This window comes from Homarus americanus, unplaced genomic scaffold (assembly GCF_018991925.1).
Source record: "Homarus americanus isolate GMGI-L3 unplaced genomic scaffold, GMGI_Hamer_2.0 scaffold57980, whole genome shotgun sequence".
Classification (NCBI taxonomy): domain Eukaryota; kingdom Metazoa; phylum Arthropoda; class Malacostraca; order Decapoda; family Nephropidae; genus Homarus; species Homarus americanus.
In genome coordinates this window covers 828,325-849,952 of record NW_024716703.1, presented here as the reverse complement: position 1 = coordinate 849,952, position 21,628 = coordinate 828,325, and the positions used below count along the sequence as shown (strand labels likewise).

Here is a 21,628-nt window from a genome sequence, read left to right as displayed (position 1 = left end):
CTGTCCTCTATGCCTCCCCCTGCCCTCTATGCCTTCCCACCCTCCCTCCAGCAGCCCGTGGCCCCTGGTGCTGAGGTAGATGGCGGCACCTACCTGGAAGTGAAGAATGATCGTCCATATGAGGCCGAGCGTCAACTTGGGGTTCCCGTCGACGATATCTTCACAGCGGATGTTCACCAGCTTGATCTATAACAACAACAAACAACAGTCAGCTTAATCTCAGTACACAATCCAGAAGTTTGACACGAAGATAAATTACGATTAAGCTTTACAGGTGATGTCCAATGAGGAATATTAACACACCTGTACATTTACTAATTACTATAGTCACTAATTAACAAATACCTGTTTAACGACTACAGCGTAAGGTATATGTAATTAAAGGTGATTAATTTGTAGGATAATTAGTAAAGGTAATCAGTCTTTTTAACCTAATTTAACTCAGTGTATAAGATTTACTCCCAGCTGCAGCTTTGAGGTAAATATAATCTGCAAACCAAATACTAATCCATCTCCTTGAAACCAGAGTGGCAATCTATCTATCTGTCTATCGAGAGAGAGAGAGAGAGAGAAAGAGAGAGAGAGAGAGAGAGAGAGAGAGAGAGAGAGAGAGAGAGAGAGAGGGGTAAGGAAAAGCCCTTAGAGTTTATGACCCTGAAGTGCTTCCCATCTCTATTGCTGACACACTCCCATGGGATGATTACGCCTAGTATGTATTGCATGCACACACACACACACACACGACATACTCACAAGACTATTCTTTTTTATAGATACTACCTGCATTCCTCTAACTCCGGTGGTATGTGGTGGCCAGTTATGGTGGCAGGTGTGTGTCTCCAGCCATGGGAGAATGTAGGACAGGTGTCTCTAGCCATGAGACTATGGGACAGGTGTGTGCAGGTGCAGGTCTCTAGCTACGGGAGAATGTAGGACAGGTATGTGGTGGCAGGTGTGTTTCTAGCTACGGGAGAATGTAGAACAGGTGTGTGGTGGCAGGTGTGTCTCTAGCTACGGGAGAATGTAGGACAGGTATGTGGTGGCAGGTGTGTCTCTAGCTACGGGAGACTGTAGGACAGGTATGTGGTGGCAGGTGTGTCTCTAGCTACGGGAGACTGTAGGCAGTAGTAAGGTCAGGCGGAGACACAAACATGGTCAGGCCAGGACCCTCCCTCGGCACCATCTGTCGCGACGAACCACCACTCACCTGTAGCCTCACACACCAGGTACAGTCTTGTGGTATCCCTCGTGTATGTGGTAATAACAATAAACTATTCATACCTGTGTAACACCTGTCATTATAAAAAATACCTGTACAAATCTGTGTAACACCTGTCATTATAAAAATACCTGTATAAATCTGGTTAACACCTGAAATTATAAACACGTGTAAAAAAAAAGTTCCGAAAGTCAATCTATGTACTGGGAAAAGGATCGTGTCCATATGTAAACAAGGATCAGCTGTTCCGTACGTAAACATTAATCAGCTGTTTACCTGGCGTCGACTCATGTGCTAATCTACCTGTATGATGGTGGTACTGAACTACTAATTAAAACTAAACTAGAATTATGAGAGTAACAGTTTAGCTTCAAATGGAACGAAATACAAAACATAACAAACCCCACAAAGTTATCAATAAATAAAAGTTTCTCTGGGGAAGGGACTCGCATCATTTCAGGTTATCAGTACATGTGTGTTTTAAGTCTATTTAGAGAGGTAATAGTGAATAGATCCAACTAGGGAGGGGCTATTGAGGAGTAAAGTGATCTATACAGGTGTTCTAGTTGGCCCAGGTGAGAGAGAGAGAGAGAGAGAGAATGTGTGTGTGTGTGTGTGTGTGTGTGTGTGTGTGTGTCATCCCCGGGTTACATGACATGGAGGATTCGTGAACCAACTCGCTAATTATCTACCTGAGGCGGACTCCCCGAGTAAATATTTGGAGCGAGAGAAGTAACTACGGTGAGGTGTGAGTTGTGTACGTGAGCCAGATGATAATGACATAAGCTGTTGAGTTTTAATAAAGTCTAAACGATGTATTTTTTTACGTACGGTTATCCAATGTTGTTATGTTAAGTACCTGTGGTTTTATTTTTACCTGTAGGTTAATTAAGAGTATCATGTCTACCTGTTCTGATCCGTATAAGAGGTGTTAATGATGCAGGTGTGTTGAGTGTATTTAACCAAGACATCTGGGATACATATGTGGAAGTGGTGACGGGTATGTAGCAGGTGTAGAGGGTGTGGTCTGGGGATACATATGTGGCAGGTGTGGAGGAGCTATGGTAGGTGTAGGATGCCCTCCCTCCATCACTCAATAATCAAAGCACCAAACCAAACCAAACCAAACCAAACCAAACCTAACCTAACCTGATCTAAATTCATGCCAGTGGCGCCTCTATATGATAGTGTGGCCGCCCATCCTGACACCCCGCCCATTACCCACCCAAACTCTACTGTGACCTTCACTCCGCCCAGCATCCACCCACACTTAACACCAACCTACGCCCTCTCCCACCACCCACATAATACTATAACACACATCCCACCCACCACCCACACGACTAAAAGCTACAGTTTCAGAGAGCAACAGTACTACAGTGACTTCTCTTGACTACAGTAACCTAAGTACAGTCTGGTCTGTAGATATAATTAACATGTATCAGCACCAACAAAATTACTCACTACACCCCGATCCCTTCATTGGAGTGTTGGGAGTATCTATTTAACCCACCCTTCCCACCCACCCACCCACCCGCCCGCCCACACCCAGCCGGCCACTCCTCCAGCCACTCTCCACACCCTTATATGCTAAATAAGTTAACGTGATTCACACACTTGGCTCCCGCTGACTCAACCAAGATAAGGAGTATAACAATGAGACGGTCTGGAGGGTGTGACAAATCCCCACTTGACCTGACCTGACCTAACCTGATCTGATCTAAAAGGGGCCAAGTCATCGTACTAAAGGAGATCGACAGTCTCATAATACTGGGATCGACAGCCTGATAAAACTAGGATCGACAGCCTAATACTGGGATCGACAGCCTCATAATACTGGGATCGACAGCCTCATAATACTGGGATCGACAGCCTCATAATACTGGGATCGACAGTCTCATAATATTGGGATCGACAGCCTCATAATACTGGGATCGACAGCCTGATAGAACTGGGATCGACAGCCTGATAGATTAGAGAAAAACATCGAGGTATTATAATCTCGCCATGTAAACAAAGGAGCCGTGGTCAAGACTCCTGACTCCCTATTGTGAGTCACTGACAGAAACTAATCTCCACTGACATGAAAAAATAAGTTCCTGGCTGCCCCTAAGTGGGTCAGTAAGAACCTGACGAAGGCCTAATGTAGAACTAAACCCATGATTGATTCCTATACCCGGTGCCTTAAGAGAAGAAGTAAAGGCATAAATAACTTGAGGAATTAAAGCTTTAGACGGTGACTGATTCCTTATTGAAATATTACGAGAAAACCAATTAACTACAAAATAATGAGTTTGATCCTAGTGACCCTGGCTGTATGGTAGCAGACAGACAGGTAGGGGAACTTGACTCACCTTGCGGTATCTCAGGAAGTCGAGGGTGAGTTGAACGTTCTGGAGCATGTGGAAGCGGAGGCGACCACGCTCCCGGGGCAGGTGTTCGCCCGACAACACCTCCAGCAGGGAGAGGAGGTTGTGGCCGTCCCGCAGGTCCTCGAATAGGTCCCGCACCTGCTTCCCCGCCTACAGGAGCAACACAACAGGAGGTCAGTAAGATGGTAACAACACGTCAGTAATGTGTTATATTATGTACATGGATAATATACAAGACACATTATTGAACAAGAGGATATATGTGACAGGTGATAAGAGCAGTGTACAGGCCAGGGAAGTAATATAAAGGCAAACATTAAACAACTCCTCAAACTACGACTACAAAGTACACTACTCACTAACTAGTAACTCTAAAACTACATAATATAACCATATATTATAAAGGGATAATGATAACCTTAAAGTCAACACACACACACACACATATATATATATATATCATTGATTCACCATAAACATTTTTACTCCATTCAACATTTCACATCTCAAACATTTTCCTATTTATCCGTAATGAATAATATACACTATTTAGTTATATTTTCAAACATAGATCCAAACATTACTATTAATATATAACATTATTATTAGTTTTATAAAGAGAATAAATTTCACAGAATAATTTTAGCGTCGAGTGAGCGAGGAGCACCCCGCCTGCATGACGCAGAGGGACAGACCGTTGCGTGGCTGGGAAGGACACAGCAATAAACACAATTCCCATCATTTTCTGACCGTGAACCATAATGTCAACCAGATGCAGATCCACCACCACCCAAGCACCATTTTGTCTGTCATCACATCACCATAAACCTCTCCATAATGGACGCTTGACCTAATACCAAGATCCTATAATGCCAATCACCTATGTTTACATTAGTCTCTATACAAGTATGATGAGCGCTGAAGGCCATATTGTAATTTCCTCTTGTCTGTATGTATGCGAGAGACCTGTACCCATGCATGACAAGCAGACTTTCACTAGCGTCTATAAACATGGGTGATGGTTGTTGCCCCAGTGACCACAATTCGCTTCGGTCTGTATATCTAAAGGATTATTAACCTGAAGAATTTCCACCCAGCTATTTCACCTGAGGATTATAACCATTCTGACACTATTTGGGGGAATGAGGTTAGGTTAGGTTGTTAGTATTAGGTTAGGTTTGTGTTAGGTTAGGTTAGGTTAGGTTTGTGTTAGGTTAGGTTTGTGTTAGGTTAGGTTTGTGTTAGGTTAGGTTAGGTTTGTGTTAGGTTAGGTTAGGTTAGATTAGGTTAGTGTTAGGTTAGGTTAGATTAGGTTAGTGTTAGGTTAGGTTTGTTAGATTAGGTTGTGTTAGGTTAGGTTTGTGTTAGGTTAGGTTAGATTAGGTTTGTGTTAGGTTAGGTTCGGATAATTAATGTTCAGGTGAAAAAATAGGTGCATATTCTTCAGGTGATCCAATCCGCTTCCATTACCATTTAACATACATGACGAGGGCTGTTCCCCCAACTATAGGCTGTCCACGGTAAAATACATCAGTGTCATCATCATCAGGGGTGGTTGTTGCTGGTTCTCCCCGCTAACCTCCCCATAATGAACACACTAAACTCTCATCACATCAAGGACATGCAGACTCAACCGTGAAGTGGACAATGGCGGAGCTGCCACTGTATGACAAAAGCTCCCACTCCTCCTCCCCAAGCCTATCCTAGCCTAGCCTAACCTAACTTACCCTCATCTTCCCCAAGTCTAGCCTAGCCTAACGTGACCAAACCTAACCTAACTTACCCTCATCTTCCCCAAGCCTAGCCTAACTTAACTAACCCTCCTTCCAGCCTAACCTAACCTAACTAACCCTCCTCTTCCCCAAGCCTAGCCAAACCTAACCTAACTAACCCTCCTCTTCCCCAAGCCTAGCCTAACCTAACCTAACTAACCCTCCTCTTCCCCAAGCCTAGCCAAACCTAACCTAAACTAATCTTCACTAAAACACATACCCTCGTACACTTGCCTACCCAACACTCCAAAATTCCTGCCAGTTTATCCTACACAAGCAATAGTTTCTCCTAAGTATACATGTCTTAGCAATAAATAAAACTCACAGAAAATGGGAACAGGAGGTTTGAGCTTTCATAACTTGATATACAATCGAGAGCTGTTTTCATTTTCCACATTAGGACTGTTTATTAGGCTATTAACGTTTGCATTGTGAATTGCTCTCTGAATATATTGACCATGAATAGTTGTTATGGGGAAATTGTTTGGTAGTACTGAGTTTTATCATTTTAGTGACTATCATAATTAAATTTTATTATTTTTTAGTGAATACAACATCAGTCCCTATCTGAGGTTAACCCATAAATTTGTAGAAATTCCCTACACACCCAAACATTCTACAGTACAGTTCTACATCATACTTCATAACCCCTTCTGTTGGTACAAAATGGTTCCCCCAAAATCAAATTCTCGTTGTAGACAGAGGCACCTTACATGTACCAGTCTTACTACTCAACACACAGTTACCTCACTGAGAGAAACATCAGATAAAAATACTATGAAGAAGTGTACAGGAGACCAACAGTCACAGCAGGTTAAGGATGACGCCCCTGGTATGAACACCGTCGGCGCCACCAGGTCCTCCAACCCCTCGCGCCCCACTTGTCTCCCTCCCGCCTTTTACTGCAAACTCACTCTCCTTATCAGTACCAAGGAGTCAGGTAAGGGCCTCTGCTACACTCATACACTCATTTACAGTATATGGCTCCGTCCGTTCCTTCAAAAATCATTTAGTTTTTCTTCTAATATATACTTCCCATTAATAAATATTCTTTATCTATTAATGTTAAAATTTCTTTACAAAATATTAATGAAAACCACTTGCAAAATAAGCCTATCGAAGGAGTCGGTCGCCACTAGGGAGCCGACAGAGGGTCCCACTTGAACAATGTAGCTTTACGAGAATGGCATTTTACTCTTAAGGTAATGACGTAAACTTCCCCTCCCCTCCCCTCCAGAGTCATGATGGGCACAACTCACACCAGGTGGCGTCTTAAATAAAATACCTCACACGGGAAGTAAATAATTCAAATGTGGTCTATTACTTTTCTGATTATTTTTTTTTAATTATTCTGACGGTGGGTATAACGAGCTGTGACTGTTGTGTAACTATTGTAAAGAAGAGCGTTCTTACCCTTCGCTGGACGGGTGCAAGTTAAGGTAGGGGCAGGGGGGAGGAGATTAGGATGGGGGAGAAGGTTATAAGGGACGGACGGGTAGGGTGGGAGAGAAGGAAGTGAAGGGTAAAAGAATAAGGGGGGAGAAGGGAGGGGAGAAACGGTATGGTAACAGGGAAGAAAGAAAAAGTATTAATAATTAGTGCTTGGGAATATCTACAAGAAATAAAGCAAAGAACGATAATTCGTGATTTCTGTTCGACCCTCCAGCCCGGTGAAAACAAACCCGAGTCCAGTCTTAACATACAGTCGGCCAAAGATCCACCGACCCCAACCTGGGTCTCGTACTCGCAATTTTACTTGGCAATACTTGGTAAAGTAAGGCTGTTTGTAATGGTGATTGTGATTAGTGGATCTATTTTCGGCTGTATGACTGTCAGGATAAATATTAAACAAACCAAAGGTAGAATTTTAATAATAAACTGTCCATTGTTATTTTAGATCATGAGAAGTTTCCAAATGTTCGTAGATTTACCAAAGACGTCTTGGAGGTATCAAGAATGTGAAGATAACGTTTGAAAAAAATATACACACGAAAATTCTTATCTGAGGCGGAAAATAACCGTCTCTTCAAAGGCTATAAATTCTAGCGCGTTATAAATATTTTAGATAATGTTTAGTCAAATATCTCCTTCCGATAGTCACATAATTTCAGATATATTAAAATACTAACACCACTACATCTTTATATGCTCTTAATACACAGTAAATCCCATACATGCTAGTGTAAAGATTTATCATTAATATTCTTCTTTGTACTTTGTCTCCTCATTCTTATCCAGCATCGTTAAGGCTCTAAAAAAAAGGGAAAGAAAATGCGAACAGTTGTCTTTTAGCGCTAATGTTTGTTTTCACCGAGGGGGACGTGGTGCTGCGCTCACTGGCCGAATTCCCGAAATCACGAATGATATAACACTCCGCTGTCTGTCCACCATGAGTACAATAAGGTATAGAAAATTGACTAAGAAGATATGGTTCATGTTAAGCAGGAGGGGATCATACATTACTAATCTATTGAAAGAACCATTTATTACTACGACTGTTGAAAGTTTACAGCAAATAACTGGGGAAAAATTAAGAAAACATGGGATTGGTTACATTCATAGTAGTTACATATAAAAATAGACTAGTTAAGTTTTTATTTTTAAATCGTGCAAAAATAGGAAGACTTACCTACCTTAATCTTTCATAATTTAATACATCACAACAAATTTCTACATCAGATTGTTATAAAAAATAATTAAGTTTAAGTAAGTCTTCGTTTCTATGCCTACTGGGTCACGTGACTTCAATGACACGTCACAGTACCAAGCTCAGCCAATCATGGAGTTGCAAAGCCGTGACGTAGATGATAGAAGCTCTTTCATTGAAATAAATAAATACAGGAGTAATATATGGCAGGTCCTTCCGTGTTATAATTCTAATTTTGTCTTTAAATTATAATACAATACAATTAAAAGCAAATTCCATGTACAGTATATATTTAAACAGGTTATTAATTCTATAGGTATCCTTATGTACAGACCCCTTCACTACCGCGTTTACAGGGGCTCCTCAGGTTTAGTGCAGTGTGGCCGAGCTGTGTTTGTTTACATTCGACAGAAGGAAACTGGCAATAATAAACATACTATGTAATCAAATTAAAACAATATTAAAACAAATATCTCAAAGATAATGATTTGTTGTGTTTATATGACGAGCCCCTGTAAACGCACTAGTGAAGGGAACTGTACCTAAAAGATACTGTATGATCCCGAAGAAATTTGGTCGAATTTTGGTCCTCAAATTTTGGCGGCTCACCATACACTCATACCATAGATTACATATTAAGCGACAAGGACTATTGCAACAAAATATCACCTTTTCTCACTATTCCTATGCCGCTAAGTGAAGAAAAAATTTCCATAAAATCTGAAAAATAAAAGTTGAAGCTGAGAGCGAAGAGGGAGAGCTGTGCGTGTGTAGCAGCGTAGCCTGATCACTGGCGTTTAGTCTCGCCACACACGGTGACGGTCTGCTGTAATTCTAGTCAGGCCTCGCTCAGCATGCTGCTCCCATACCAAAGGGACCCCGCTTATCATGCCTACTCCTAGATGGCAGAAGACCACCAGCAGGAGAGTTAAGCCCTTTATGCTGCACTGAAGGCCACTGTTGTCGAATCAAACGTCGAGCGCTCGTCTAAGCCATCAAGCTTGTACCCCTACAGGCTAGCTTGGCTTGGCTTACAACCAACTCCTCCCCGGGTTGGTGAACATGCAGGTGTAGCGTCATAGAGTGAGTGCGTGTCGTAACATGCCAGGCAGTATGGTTGGTCATCCGTTCGTCAGCTGTTCCACTGTTGATTCTCCCGAGGTCACTTGACAATGTTCACGTCTAATACATGATAGTTTCTACTGATGCTGTCTAAAGATTTATAAAAGTCTCATAATTTTTGTCACTCGAATGTTTCCCAATATTGTTTAAACATAGGACAAGTCTGAGGAATTTGTTTACATAAATTTATTTCTAATTTTTGCAATTTTATCTTTACACTTCAATCCATGAGACACAGATCCAGCCAAATTTTGCCTAATCAAAACACCAGGTGGAACAACACCTGTTAATTTACACAGGTAAGCTCTCTGCACACCTGAAAGTTATGTATTATAAATTACACATCCGGCAGGGGCTCTAACTACACTAGGATGATACTTTAACTATTCACTACAACATGCATGCTACCTGCTGCCTCCTCTGCGTTACCTACAGGAGGCCCACAGCTACAGACTACTCTAGGCTACAGAAGCATATAATAATAATAAATATACACACAAATTCACACCAACATTCGTAAAATAAAATGAAACCAAAATTATCATGTCGCCCAACAACGAGCTGCACAAAATAACCAAATTCTAGCCAACCAAATTATACCAAGCAAAATGCACCGAACGTGTTGCGGCGAAAGACGAAACGAAAAAAAATAAAATAAAATAAAGACATCAGTAAATAAAGAACGAAAAAAAGGTAAAAATAATAATAAAGTAGCCTAGAGCGAGCGAAGGCCGTGAAAAAATGAGTAAGCGTGTTTTAGCCAAGACGAGCGGGCTGACGGGCGGGCTGGCTGAGCTACCATACACACACACACACACTTACTACGGGGGAGCAGCAGGAGTCGTCGCTGCAGTTGTTGCACACCGTAATGCACGTGTAGCTGTGTGGGGAGACAAGGGCCCATACCTGTTAGCCTCTTCTGTATCATGAGAGAGAGAGAGAGAGAGAGAGAGAGAGAGACTGATTTAAAGGATAGACTATAGTATACTAATGGACCGGGCCTTTGGGTTAAATCATGACCACAAGAAGATAAATAAACAATATGGTCAAGGGGATAATGGGGCGATAAGAGATCACACATACAGAACGAGGGTTTATATATCACCGGGAGGATTATATACACATTATCGGGAGGAGTCGGTAATACAGGCTAAAACCACCCCTATACTGATATATAACACGTATATAAGGGGTACAGGGTCATATAGTCAATGGGTAATGGTAGAGAGAAAATTAAATAATAGGGGAGGTAAGATCATCAATGGGGGTAAAGGTGAAAATACAATACCATGACAATTAACTATTTATTACTGTATCGACTGGAATAAATTCGACTGTATCCTCATAACCGGGATAAACTCCCTTCAGTATGGTGAGTGGTAAAGGAACATTTATAACACAAGGTGAACAAAATGAACAGCTCTTTCAAAACAACATTGGTCACAGGAACTCAAGAGTGAAGTGTTTCTTATAAGTAATACTCGGACTCAAGCTCCACTGAATCACTCGCTAGGTAAACAAATCACTCGCTAGGTAAACAAAGAATTATAATAAATCTTTACACAAGTCTAGTAAATGATGCTATCTTTTTTTTTACTTCTCAATAATAAAATAATGATAAACTTAATTTCTGAAGTTATGAAAAGGGAAAAGAGGAAATTATAAGGCCAGGAAATTTTAAGATCGGACCAAACACCAGTTAAAATTATTAATGTTTAACTTCCGTAAGTTTATATGTCTGTTTGGAGCACTGTGACCAATGAAGTGTCTTGAAAGTGAAAACAAGTCATTATTTTAGGTAGATAATCCTTACCACCTTAACGTCATCACTACCACACTACTACCACCATCACCACCCCAATAATACTATCACCACTACCACCATCACCACCCGAATAATACTATCACCACTACCACCATCACCACTTAAATCTCTCATCAACACTAAATTCTATAAATTGAAAAATACAAGTTGTGAGAAGGCTTGACACTTCACCCATAATACCATACGTCTTCCCCAGCACTGGAGAAATCCTCATCATTATACAGGGAAGACACAGGCAATACAGTACAGTAATAACATGCAATACTAACCTCGCCATATCCCCAATGCTGCGTGCAAGCAAAAGAAAAGTCATATTAGCAGAGGTTAAAACACAGTACAGCACAGAAGATACAACACTGCTTTAGTTTGGTACACGGAACAGCATACTTAAAACACCCTCCGATATATATGGTACATTAATGTTCTACTTATATTACGATTAATAATACATACATAATACATGAACAATATACAAGACACATGGACAATATACAAGATACATGAACAGTTTTCCTACGCCAGCCAATCAGATTTTGTTTCTAAATGGATGAGGTTAGCGCCCTCCGTTGTCATGAAGAAATATGTAATTCAATTCCCGGGCGCCATCTGAATGCTAATAACACGGGTATGACTCGAATACAATTTATGAGTCTTAATTAATATCGACTATCAATTACAGTAATTAAATCTACCTTAGGTTCATTATAAATCGTGTCTGATTCTGCCGATCTTTTGCTTGTAAATGACGTGTTGTGAAGGTAAACACCATCAGTTGTTACATGTAAACATTCAATATAAACTGTCATGTGTGTGTGTGTGTGTGTGTTCATGTATTAATGCAAGTCTCTCTGTTTTATACGCCATCTTGCTTGCGTGTGTCTGTTCATTAGTCAAGAGTGAGTGTTAATGACTCTCACTAACTCACTCTGTCTCTGGTTGAATCACTGAATGGCCTTGTGCCTTTTGTCATGGTGTAACTCACCCCACGCTCTCATAACTCCTGCGGTGGGAAATACTCATAGTCGAGCACCCGTAGGACACACACACACACACACACACACACCCACACCCACCCACACCCACACACACACACACACACACACACACACACACACACACACCCCAACCAGGTGTAAAACGGATAAACACTTCTTTTAACGTGTTCATATTACCAGTATACGTTTCTTGGAGAGAGGGAGAGAGAATGCTGAGACAACTTTACACTTCACCTCAAAACCCTAAACCACACCTGAGAGTCTGGGGGGAGGAAGGGGTAGGGGGGAGGGAGTAGGGGGAGGGTAGGGGAGAGGGAGTGGGAAGGGTAGGGGAGGGAGTGGGAAGGGTAGGGGGAGGGAGTGGGAAGGGGTAGGGGAGAGGGAGTGGGAAGGGTAGGGGAGAGGGAGTGGGAAGGGTGGGGGAGGAGTGGGAGGGAGAGGGAGTGGGGAGGGAGAGGGAGTGGGGAGGGTGGGGGGATAGGGAGTGGGAAGGGTGGGGGAGAGGGGTGGGGAAGGGTGGGGGGAGAGTGGGAAGGGGTAGGGGGTGGGGAAGGGGTGGGGAGGGAGTGGGAAGGGGTATGGGATAGGGATGGGTAGGAGGGATAGGGATGGGGTAGGAGGGATAGGGAGTAGGAGGAGTGGGGAAGTAGGAGGGATAGAGGGGGTAGGAGGAGGGATAGAGGGGGTAGGAGGGGTTGTACGATGGGTAGGGGCCACGTGTTCTCCCGGCCATCACGCCTATAATCCAGGTAACACTCCCCCACGAAGACACCTGCACAGGTGTTTCTGTCGGAGGGGACCACAGGCTGCCTCTCCTCACAGCAGCTGGTGATGACGTCAGTCCTCACCCCTATCCCTCTCTCCCTCATACCATCTCATTCTCCTCTCATACGTCTTCCTCCGGGTCGGCCGCCTACTTGTTCTGCTGAGGCACACAGTCACGCTGCTTGTTCTGCCTGCATAAAAAAAAAGCGCCCGAAATGACTGATAACCAGAAAATTTTTCGATACTAACGTCGGTTATCTCACAAAATACGACTGTGAAGGCGAGCATTACCACGCTAATACAGGGCGGCGAGCAGTGACTGATGGTGGGGGTTGGTGCAGGCGGCGTCAGGGAGGTAGTGGGTGGCTCCTCCTCCTCCACCCTGGTATGTGCCTTCCACTGGTAGTACTACACGCTACACTACCCACAGCCGCCTGCCATGTACACTGCCGAAGACCATTAAAGTGATGGTCTTTTAAAAATACTTATCGACCAAATTTGATATTGGCTGAATACTTCTTAATCAATAATTGATTTATATATCTATTTTTATTTTACAATTCTGGTCATCATACACACGAAGACATCACCAACAAGCTTGAGACTAGGAAGGCCACATCCTGTAGTGTGGCCTTGTCAGCCCCTCCCCCAGCTTGTGCCATCTACCCCCATCTTATTAGTAGGCAGGAGGCACCCCGCACACTGCGCAATCGCACATCTGGCCAGGCAGCAGGCAGGTGGGTACAGTAGGCTAGCGGCTGTGGGCACCAGTTGACGTGGGATGACCAACGAGTCTTTGTTTACCTGTCGAGGTTCATGAGTCGACTCCGATACACCTTGTTCCTCCGTCATGCTCCTGGGAGACACGGGGGAGGAAAGGTATTTAACTACTACTAGAGAAAGTAAGTTCTTCCTCCTGTTGCATCAGGACTTCTGAAACCTAACCTAACCACCTGAGCGCTGCTGCATCGTCAGAATTGGTAGAATGATCGAGGAGATTAGTTCTCTTACATAATAATTAAAACTTTATTCATTAGTAACAACTTTTAACCCAAGTGTTCTCTTACATCCTGGGAAAAAAACGAGAAATTTAGCACCAGAAGGAGACTATCCCCACTAACACCCCCTGTACCCCCCCACACTGTACCCTTACACCTCTTGTATCATCAGTGTTGGAATGCTTAAGTGACTCTGAGATAAGTCGCTACACTCTGCATTCTTTCCCCGACAGCTGATTAGATTAAAACCATGATAAGGTAATCTTTTTATTTATTACTGTACCTTCTTTATATGTCTCAAGCACACACACCGACCTGTACTTCCTCCTCATCTGAAGAGCACTCACCATGGTTAGGTTAGGTTAGGTTTAAGTGAAGTTTGGCTACGTTACTATCATTCTTATTATGTTTTTTTCCTCCACTACAAGAACAAACTATGTGACTACGGATATAAGAAGGAAGAAGGGAAGAGAGGGGGAGGAGAAGAAAAAATGTGAGAGAAGAAGGGAGAGAAGAGGGGATGAGGGGGATAGGGTGGGGGAGTACATCACCAGGTGTGTGAGTATGGATGAGCATTAATGACTCTTCTTCAGGTGAGCTTCTCCGTAAGCACCACCTACACTACACCACCTACACTGCACCACCTACACTACACCACCTACTGTACACTACACCACCACCAATTAATCCTATCTACACCACCTATAATATTTGCACCATCAACACCACCTGTATAATCATCACCTACATCACCTAGGGTAGATCAGGTGAACTATACGATTTATGTGAAGCCAAGGCGAAGCAGCACGGGTCTAGGTGAAGCTCTAAGAAGCCATGTATTGGGTGAGTCACACTAAGTAAGAATCAGGTTAACTGTTGGCAGTTTAGTGGGATGGTGGGTGGTGGTAGGTGTGGGGTGGTGGTAGGTGTGGGGTGGTGGTAGGTGTGGGTGGGTGGGTGGTAGGTGTGGGTGGTGGTGGTAGGTGTGGGTGGTGGTGGTAGGTGTGGGTGGTGGTGTGGTAGGTGTGGGTGGTGGTGGTGGTGTGGGGGTGGTGGTAGGTGTGGGTGGTGGTGGTAGGTGTGGGTGGTGGTGGTGGTGGTGGTAGGTGTGGGGTGGTGTGGAGGTGTGGGTGGTGGTGGTAGGTGTGGGATGGTGGTGGGTGTGGGGTGTGGTGGTAGGTGTGGGTGGTGGTGGTAGGTGTGGGGTGGTGGTAGGTGGGGGTGGTGGTGGGTGTGGGGTGGTGGTAGGTGTGGGTGGTAGGTGTGGTGGTGGTGGTGGGTGTGGGGTGGTGGTAGGTGTGGGGTGGTGGTGTGGGTGTGGGGTGGTGGTGGGTGTGGGTGGTGGTGGTGGGTGTGTGGGTGGTGGTGGGTGTGGGTGGTGGTGTGGGTGTGGGGTGGTGGTGGGTGTGGGGTGGTGTTGGGTGTGGGGTGGTGGGGTAGGTGTGGGGTGGTGGTGGTAGGTGTGTGGGGTGGTGGGTAGGTGTGGGGTGGTGGGTGGTGTGGGGGTGGTGGTGGGTGTGGGGTGGTGGTGGGTGTGGGTGGTGGTGGTAGGTATGGGGTGGGTGTGGGTATGGGGTGGTGGTAGGTGTGGGTGATGTGGTGGTGGGGTGGTGGTAGGTGTGGTGGTGGTGGGTGTGGGGTGGTGTGGTGGGTGTGGGGTGGTGGTGGGTGTGGTGTGGTGGTGGTGGGTGTGGGGTGGTGGTGGGGTGGTGGTGGGTGTGTGGGTGGTGGGGTGTGGGGTGGTGGTGGGTGTGGGGTGGTGGTGGGTGTGGGTGGTGGGGTGGTGGGTGTGGGGTGGGTGGTGGGTGTGGGGTGGTGGTGGGTGTGGGTGGTGGGGGTGTGGGTGATGGTAGGTGGGGTGGTGGTAGGTGGGTGATGGTAGGTAGGGTGGTGGTAGGTAGGGTGGTGGTAGGTGTGGGGTGGTGGTGGTAGGTGTGGGGTGGTGGTAGGTGTGGGTGGTGGTAGGCGTGGAGGCACTACCACCACCTCCCCCAGAGGGTCCTCAGTGAGCCTCCAGGCTGGGTATCGCCACAAATCACCCATTACTGCGAGGCGCGTACCGTGAATACCCAATGAGCAATATCACCACCACTACAACAACACCACCATCCATCCACACCCACAAACGTTACACACACCACTACACCCTAAAAAGTTGTGACTACACCCTCGCCCACAGAAACCACACCCTTGCCCACACAGCCCACAACACGACTATACCGCCCCAAAAGTAAGGAGTTTGTCGCATGCATTTTGCTTTAAAGCACAAAAGGCTGGACACTGCGAGCACGACAATACAACAAGGAAACTCACCACAACACGACAACAAACCCTCACACGTGTCGGAAATGTGGCGACACACACGACACATTCTTTATCTAGGAAGTGTAGGAGAAGAGTCTTTACCAGGGAGGAAGCCAGAGGGAGAGGAGGGAGGGGAGCGAGAGGAGAAAGGAAGGGAAAGGAGGGAGGGTGGAATGGGGAGGAGAAAGGAAAGGAAGAAAAAGGAGGGATTGGGAAGGAAGGGGAGGGAAAAGAGGGGAAGAGGATAGAAGGAGATGAATAAGAGAGATGAGAACGGAGAGAGGAATCATAGACGAGGAGGGGAAGGAAGAGGAGAGGGCGGCAATAAAAGGAAACGAAGGAAGTGGACAAAGGAGGAAAGGGAGACTATAAAGACGACAGATGGTGGAAGAGGCAAAAAAACGGAAGGACGAGAGAGAAAGAGAGGGGGGGGGAGGGGAGTAACGCAGGAAGACTGCCACACATACAAGACTTAACAACAAAATTTGCACATTTATGCAGGTGGCGGGGTGGCATGCAAGGCACTACAATACCTCTCACATACACACTCACACGCACACGCACACACCCACACACACTCACACGGAACACCCAATCGCTGCTTCAGAAACATAATATTAAATATTCAACGCCAATTGCATTTACAGGGGCATCTGTGCGTGTGTGTGTGTGTGTGTGTGTGTGTGTGTGTGTGTGTGTGTGTGCGTGTGCGTGTGCGTGTGAGTGTGTATACATTGTTGCTACACTGTATATATATGGCCAACAACACTCAACACTTAGACGAGACACGCCCCAGCACGAAGCCAGGGTGTGGGCGATGATGGCAGCCTCTCCACACCACACCACCATACTACACACCACACCATCTCACCTGCCACGCCACACCACACTGAGATACCGTGAGTGAAATATAACCCTGGGAGGAGGCAGAGGAGAGGGGGTCAAGGAGGGAGGGTTCAACTGAGGAGAGGAGGAAGTAGGAAGGAGGGGGTCGAGGAAGGAAGAAGGAGGAAGGAGGGGGGCCTACCATCACCCTTAGGGACTTAATTACCATGAACAAACCCGTGAGGGCGGCGGGGCGGCGACGGTCACGGGGCCCCCTTGATGACCGCCCACCACCATTGTTGATTGGTCGCGCGCCCTCATCACCGCCCACAACCCGACACTAACACTTCACACACCATTATTGTCCCCTCATCCCGCACATTGCCTACAGCTGTCTTCACGCCCACATATTACGGCCTCTATCTGTCTTCACGCCCACATACCACGGCCTCTATCTGTCTTCACGCCCACATATCATGGCCTCTATCTGTCTTCACGCCCACATATCACGGCCTCTATCTGTCTTCACGTCTACTATAACACAACCCATGATCGCCACGCCCATCACCACTCTATAGCCATCACTTTCCCACGCCTATTACCTTGCGATCCTCTCTACCCACGCCCTATCTCTGCCCACGCCTTATCTCTACCCACGCCCTATCTCTATCCAAGCCCTATCTCTACCCACGCCCGATCTCTGCCACGCCTATCTTTGCCCACTCCCGGGTGTGTCCTGGCCACAGATAACAGGTATCGCTTATCACCTCGCTAACAAGCGCTAATCCCCAGGTTCAAGTGTGAAGGATTGTGAATGGTTGAGTGGGGTGTTAGCTAAGTCTGGTTCTACAGGGGACTCAGTGTAGGCGTGGAAATATGTGGTTAGGCGTGGTGTGGCTGGGCGTGGAGGGGTGCATGTGGGCGCCTACAGTGGTCCACCTGTAGTAGCGTCATCACTACGTCACCAACTGCCCACACACACACACACAACCACCACAGCCCCGTATTAGGCGTCGGTGCTAGTACTACTACGGGTGCGTGGGCGGCGTCGTAAACCTGTCCTCGCGCCCACGTCACCCACCGCCTAGAACCTGTTCCTCAAGCGACACCTCCACTCTCTACTCCTCCTGGAAGCATATACTTAGCCCCGGGGTCACTGCTGCCCCCCCCCCCCCACACGCAGGGGTGAGGCTGATGACACTACCCGGCAGGAGGTCAAGGAAAGTATACTGTACACTACGACACTGTCCAACTCCACCAGCTGTTACACTCTACTAACTACACACTATAAATACATAAACAAAAACATTTAATATACTCGTAATATTATCTAAAATATTCTTCTATTTAACGAATTTATTATAATTAATTCCATCAAAAGTTTATAAATCTCCTGAAGGTATCGTCAGGTAAATTCGGCGAGGGTGTTGGAGTATGACGGACGCCCGACTACACACACACACATCAAGGAAGCTGCATCGGGCGTCGCAGGGTGTGGGCCCGTAGTGTGGAGGATAGGGACCTTGACTGTCTCCCTCGTGGGCCACGCTGGGTCCCCCTGACCTTGGCCACTAAAACGTGACCAGATAACAAACACGATTGAAACAGGTGGTTCAGGAACATCCGAGAGCCACACACGACCATACAGGGTGTTCCAGGAGGACCTCGGAGGTGCGGAACCATACATAAATAACCATACAGGTGTTCATATAAGTACAGAAAACAAACAAACAAACAAACAAACAAACACACACACACGACCAAATAGGTGCTCCAACAGGTATTTTTGCTAATCAAGTGTAATGAGCTTCGCCAGCCTGCGGGAGGAGAGGATGAAGATGCAGGTAGAGGAATGGAGGGAAGGGAGAGTAGCCATATGTGCACACTTCCCCCACCACATGACCCAACCCCCACCACATGACCCCAACCCCACACTAATACGGTCACACATACACCGCATTTAGGCCCTCCTCCCACCTCCCCGTCACAAATTTACATTCCCGACACAAGGCCACGCCAGGATGTACACACCACTTTTCCCACATTTTAACACAAAACTTTGATAACCGACGCCCATCTCCGGCTCACACCAACGCCCCCACATTACCTACACCCCAGCACCCCCTAACATAGTAAATATCACAAGTAAGGATTGGTTAGGTTAGGTTAGGTTAGGTTAGGTTAGGTTAGGTTAGATTAGATTAGGTTAGGTTAGGTTAGGTGTTAAAAGTTCAGATCACGTCTTTCCAAAGTCTTGTGGCTAAACAACTAGGCCAAACGTTTCCCTGGAGGCGCTCGCTTGCTCACACACACACCACCACGCGCTTGTCACCGTAACCAGGACCTACTTGGCCTCCTGAAGCAGACCTCACACACTCCTCTCTCGAAGACAACCAGTAACAACCTCTCCCCCCAGCGTTCTAACCTTCAGATCCACCAACCCCTGTGTCATTAACCGTGTCCTAACCCCCACCACCATGTCCTAACCCCACCACACAATGACCTCGTTATGGCTTCCTTATTGGGAGAAGATAACCACCCAAGTCTGTCAACGCTAATCACTCAAGCTAATAACAGTAATTAATCCCGGAACAAAACAACACCACCATAATTAATTACCCCAGAGAGTTAATCACCCAGAGTTAACCCTCAGGTTCCTAATCCGAGAGTTCCCCCGAGCTAATCCAACACCAAGTTCTTCTTCTGCACAAAAACTTACCGAGTTATCAGGACAAGAAGGACATATATGGATAGGTGTTAATTAAAGTCCTTCCTGAAGAAACTGGTTCCTTTAACAGCACAAAGGAGGTTAGGTTAGGGTTAGGTTAGGTTAGGTTAGGTTTAAGGTTAAAAATGTATACAACTTAAATAAACTAACCTGACCTGACCTAACTTTACTTAAGAATAATCTAACCTAACCTGACTCAAATTAACTAACCAACCTTTCCTAAACTAACCAACTAAACAACCTAACCTAATCAAACTAACCAACCAATCAACCAACCAAACCTAACCAACACTCCCCTAACCTAACCAAACTTGATCTCACCTAGCGGAGAATCAAACACTTTAAACTCAGCCCAACTTGGTGGTATCATGTCTACTGTATAAATAATGTGACTTTTTCCCCCAAGCGAGGACCTGTCACAGTTAATGGTATTATTTTTGTCAGGTGAGATTGAACACCTTGAAACGTGATGCGGATTCAGGGTTCGATTTCGGCTTCGGCTTTAGTTCGGCTTGAGATTCGGTTTCAACTAGGACCACGCCGACGAAACAAATTTGTTATATTTCAGATGAGATCAATGTGCAATATTTATCAAGTGTCCTTCAATAGAGGTATAGTATTCGACAGACTCCACAACTAACCCACAGCACTCACAACACAGACACAGTACTCCCACAACCGTACTCACAGCCCCAACCACAGCACTCACAACCCCAACCACAGTACTCACAGCCCCAACCACAGTACTCCTGACCCCAACCACAGCACTCCAACCCCCACCACAGCACTCACAACCCCACCACAGCACTCTGACCCCACCACAGTACTCCTGACCCCAACCACAGTGCTCACAGCCCCAACCCAGTGCTCACAACCCCAACCACAGTACTCCTGACCCCAACCACAGCTGCAGCTTCCCCCAACCACAGTACTCTCACCCCAGCCACAGTACTCCACAGCCCCCAACCACAGCACTCACAGCCCCCACCACAGCACTCCTGGCCCCCACCACAGCACTCCCCAGCCCCCCACCACAGTGCTCACAGCCCCAACCACAGTGCTCTAGCCCCAACCACAGCACTCTGGCCCCCACCACACTACTAACAGCCCCCACCACAGTGCTCTACAACCACAGTGCTCACAGCCCACACAGTGCTCATAGCCCCAACCACAGTGCTCCTGACCCCAACCACAGCACTCCACAGCCCCAACCACAGCACTCCTGGCCCCAACCACAGTGCTCACAACCCCCAACCACATGCTCACAGCCCCAACCACAGCACTCAGCCCCCCACCACAGTGCTCCACAGCCCACACAGCACTCCACAGCCCCAACGTGGCACTCACAGCCCCACCACAGTGCTCACAGCCCCCAGCCACAGTACTCACAGCCCTAACCACAGCACTCTGGCCCCCAATCACAGTGCTCCTGGCCCCAACCACAGCACTCCTGACCCCCAACCACAGTGCTCTGGCCACCACCACAGTACTCACAACGCCCCACCACAGCACTCAAGCCCCAACCACAGTACTCTGGCCTCCACCACAGGTACTCTGGCCCCAACCACAGCACTCCCAGCCCCACCACAGTATACAACCCCCCCAACCACAGTACTCACAACCCACCACAGCACTCACAGCCCCCACCACAGTGCTCACTAGCCCCCACCACAGTACTCACAACGCCCCCCACCACAGCACTCACAGCCCCAACCACAGCACTCCTGGCCCCACCACAGTACTCACAGCCCCCACCACAGTGCTCACAGCCCCCACCACAGCACTCACAGCCCCAACCACAGTGCTCTACCCCCCACCACAGTACTCACAGCCCCCCACAGTTCCCTGCCCCCCAGCACTCTGGCCCCACCACAGTACTCACAACCTCCATCACAGTACTCACAACCCCAACCACAGCACTCACAACCCCCACCACAGTACTCACCTCCACCACAGCACTCAAGACCCCCACCACAACCCTCACGACCACCCACACTGGTACCACCTTCAGAAACACCACAGGAATGTACCACAGAACTATCAGCCGCTTCCTGAG

General features: G+C 46.6%; 1 protein-coding gene across 10 annotated transcripts in view; it reads right to left on the bottom strand.

Annotated features, from left to right (window-relative positions):
- The window catches only part of LOC121858215 (microtubule-actin cross-linking factor 1-like), a 252,430-nt gene that overhangs the window by 140,657 nt on the left and 90,145 nt on the right, over positions 1-21,628 (bottom strand). For 5 of the 10 annotated variants that reach the window (XM_042354490.1, XM_042354492.1, XM_042354487.1 and 2 more), the window contains exons 4-7: positions 9,955-10,012; positions 6,777-6,782; positions 3,574-3,741; positions 94-186 (exon numbers count right to left, since the gene is read on the bottom strand). In XM_042354490.1, coding sequence (XP_042210424.1) covers positions 94-186; positions 3,574-3,741; positions 6,777-6,782; positions 9,955-10,012 — 325 coding nt within the window. The remainder of the gene's footprint in view (positions 1-93; positions 187-3,573; positions 3,742-6,776; positions 6,783-9,954; positions 10,013-21,628) is intronic. The other 5 variants (XM_042354493.1, XM_042354495.1, XM_042354489.1 and 2 more) reach the window with 2 other exon arrangements.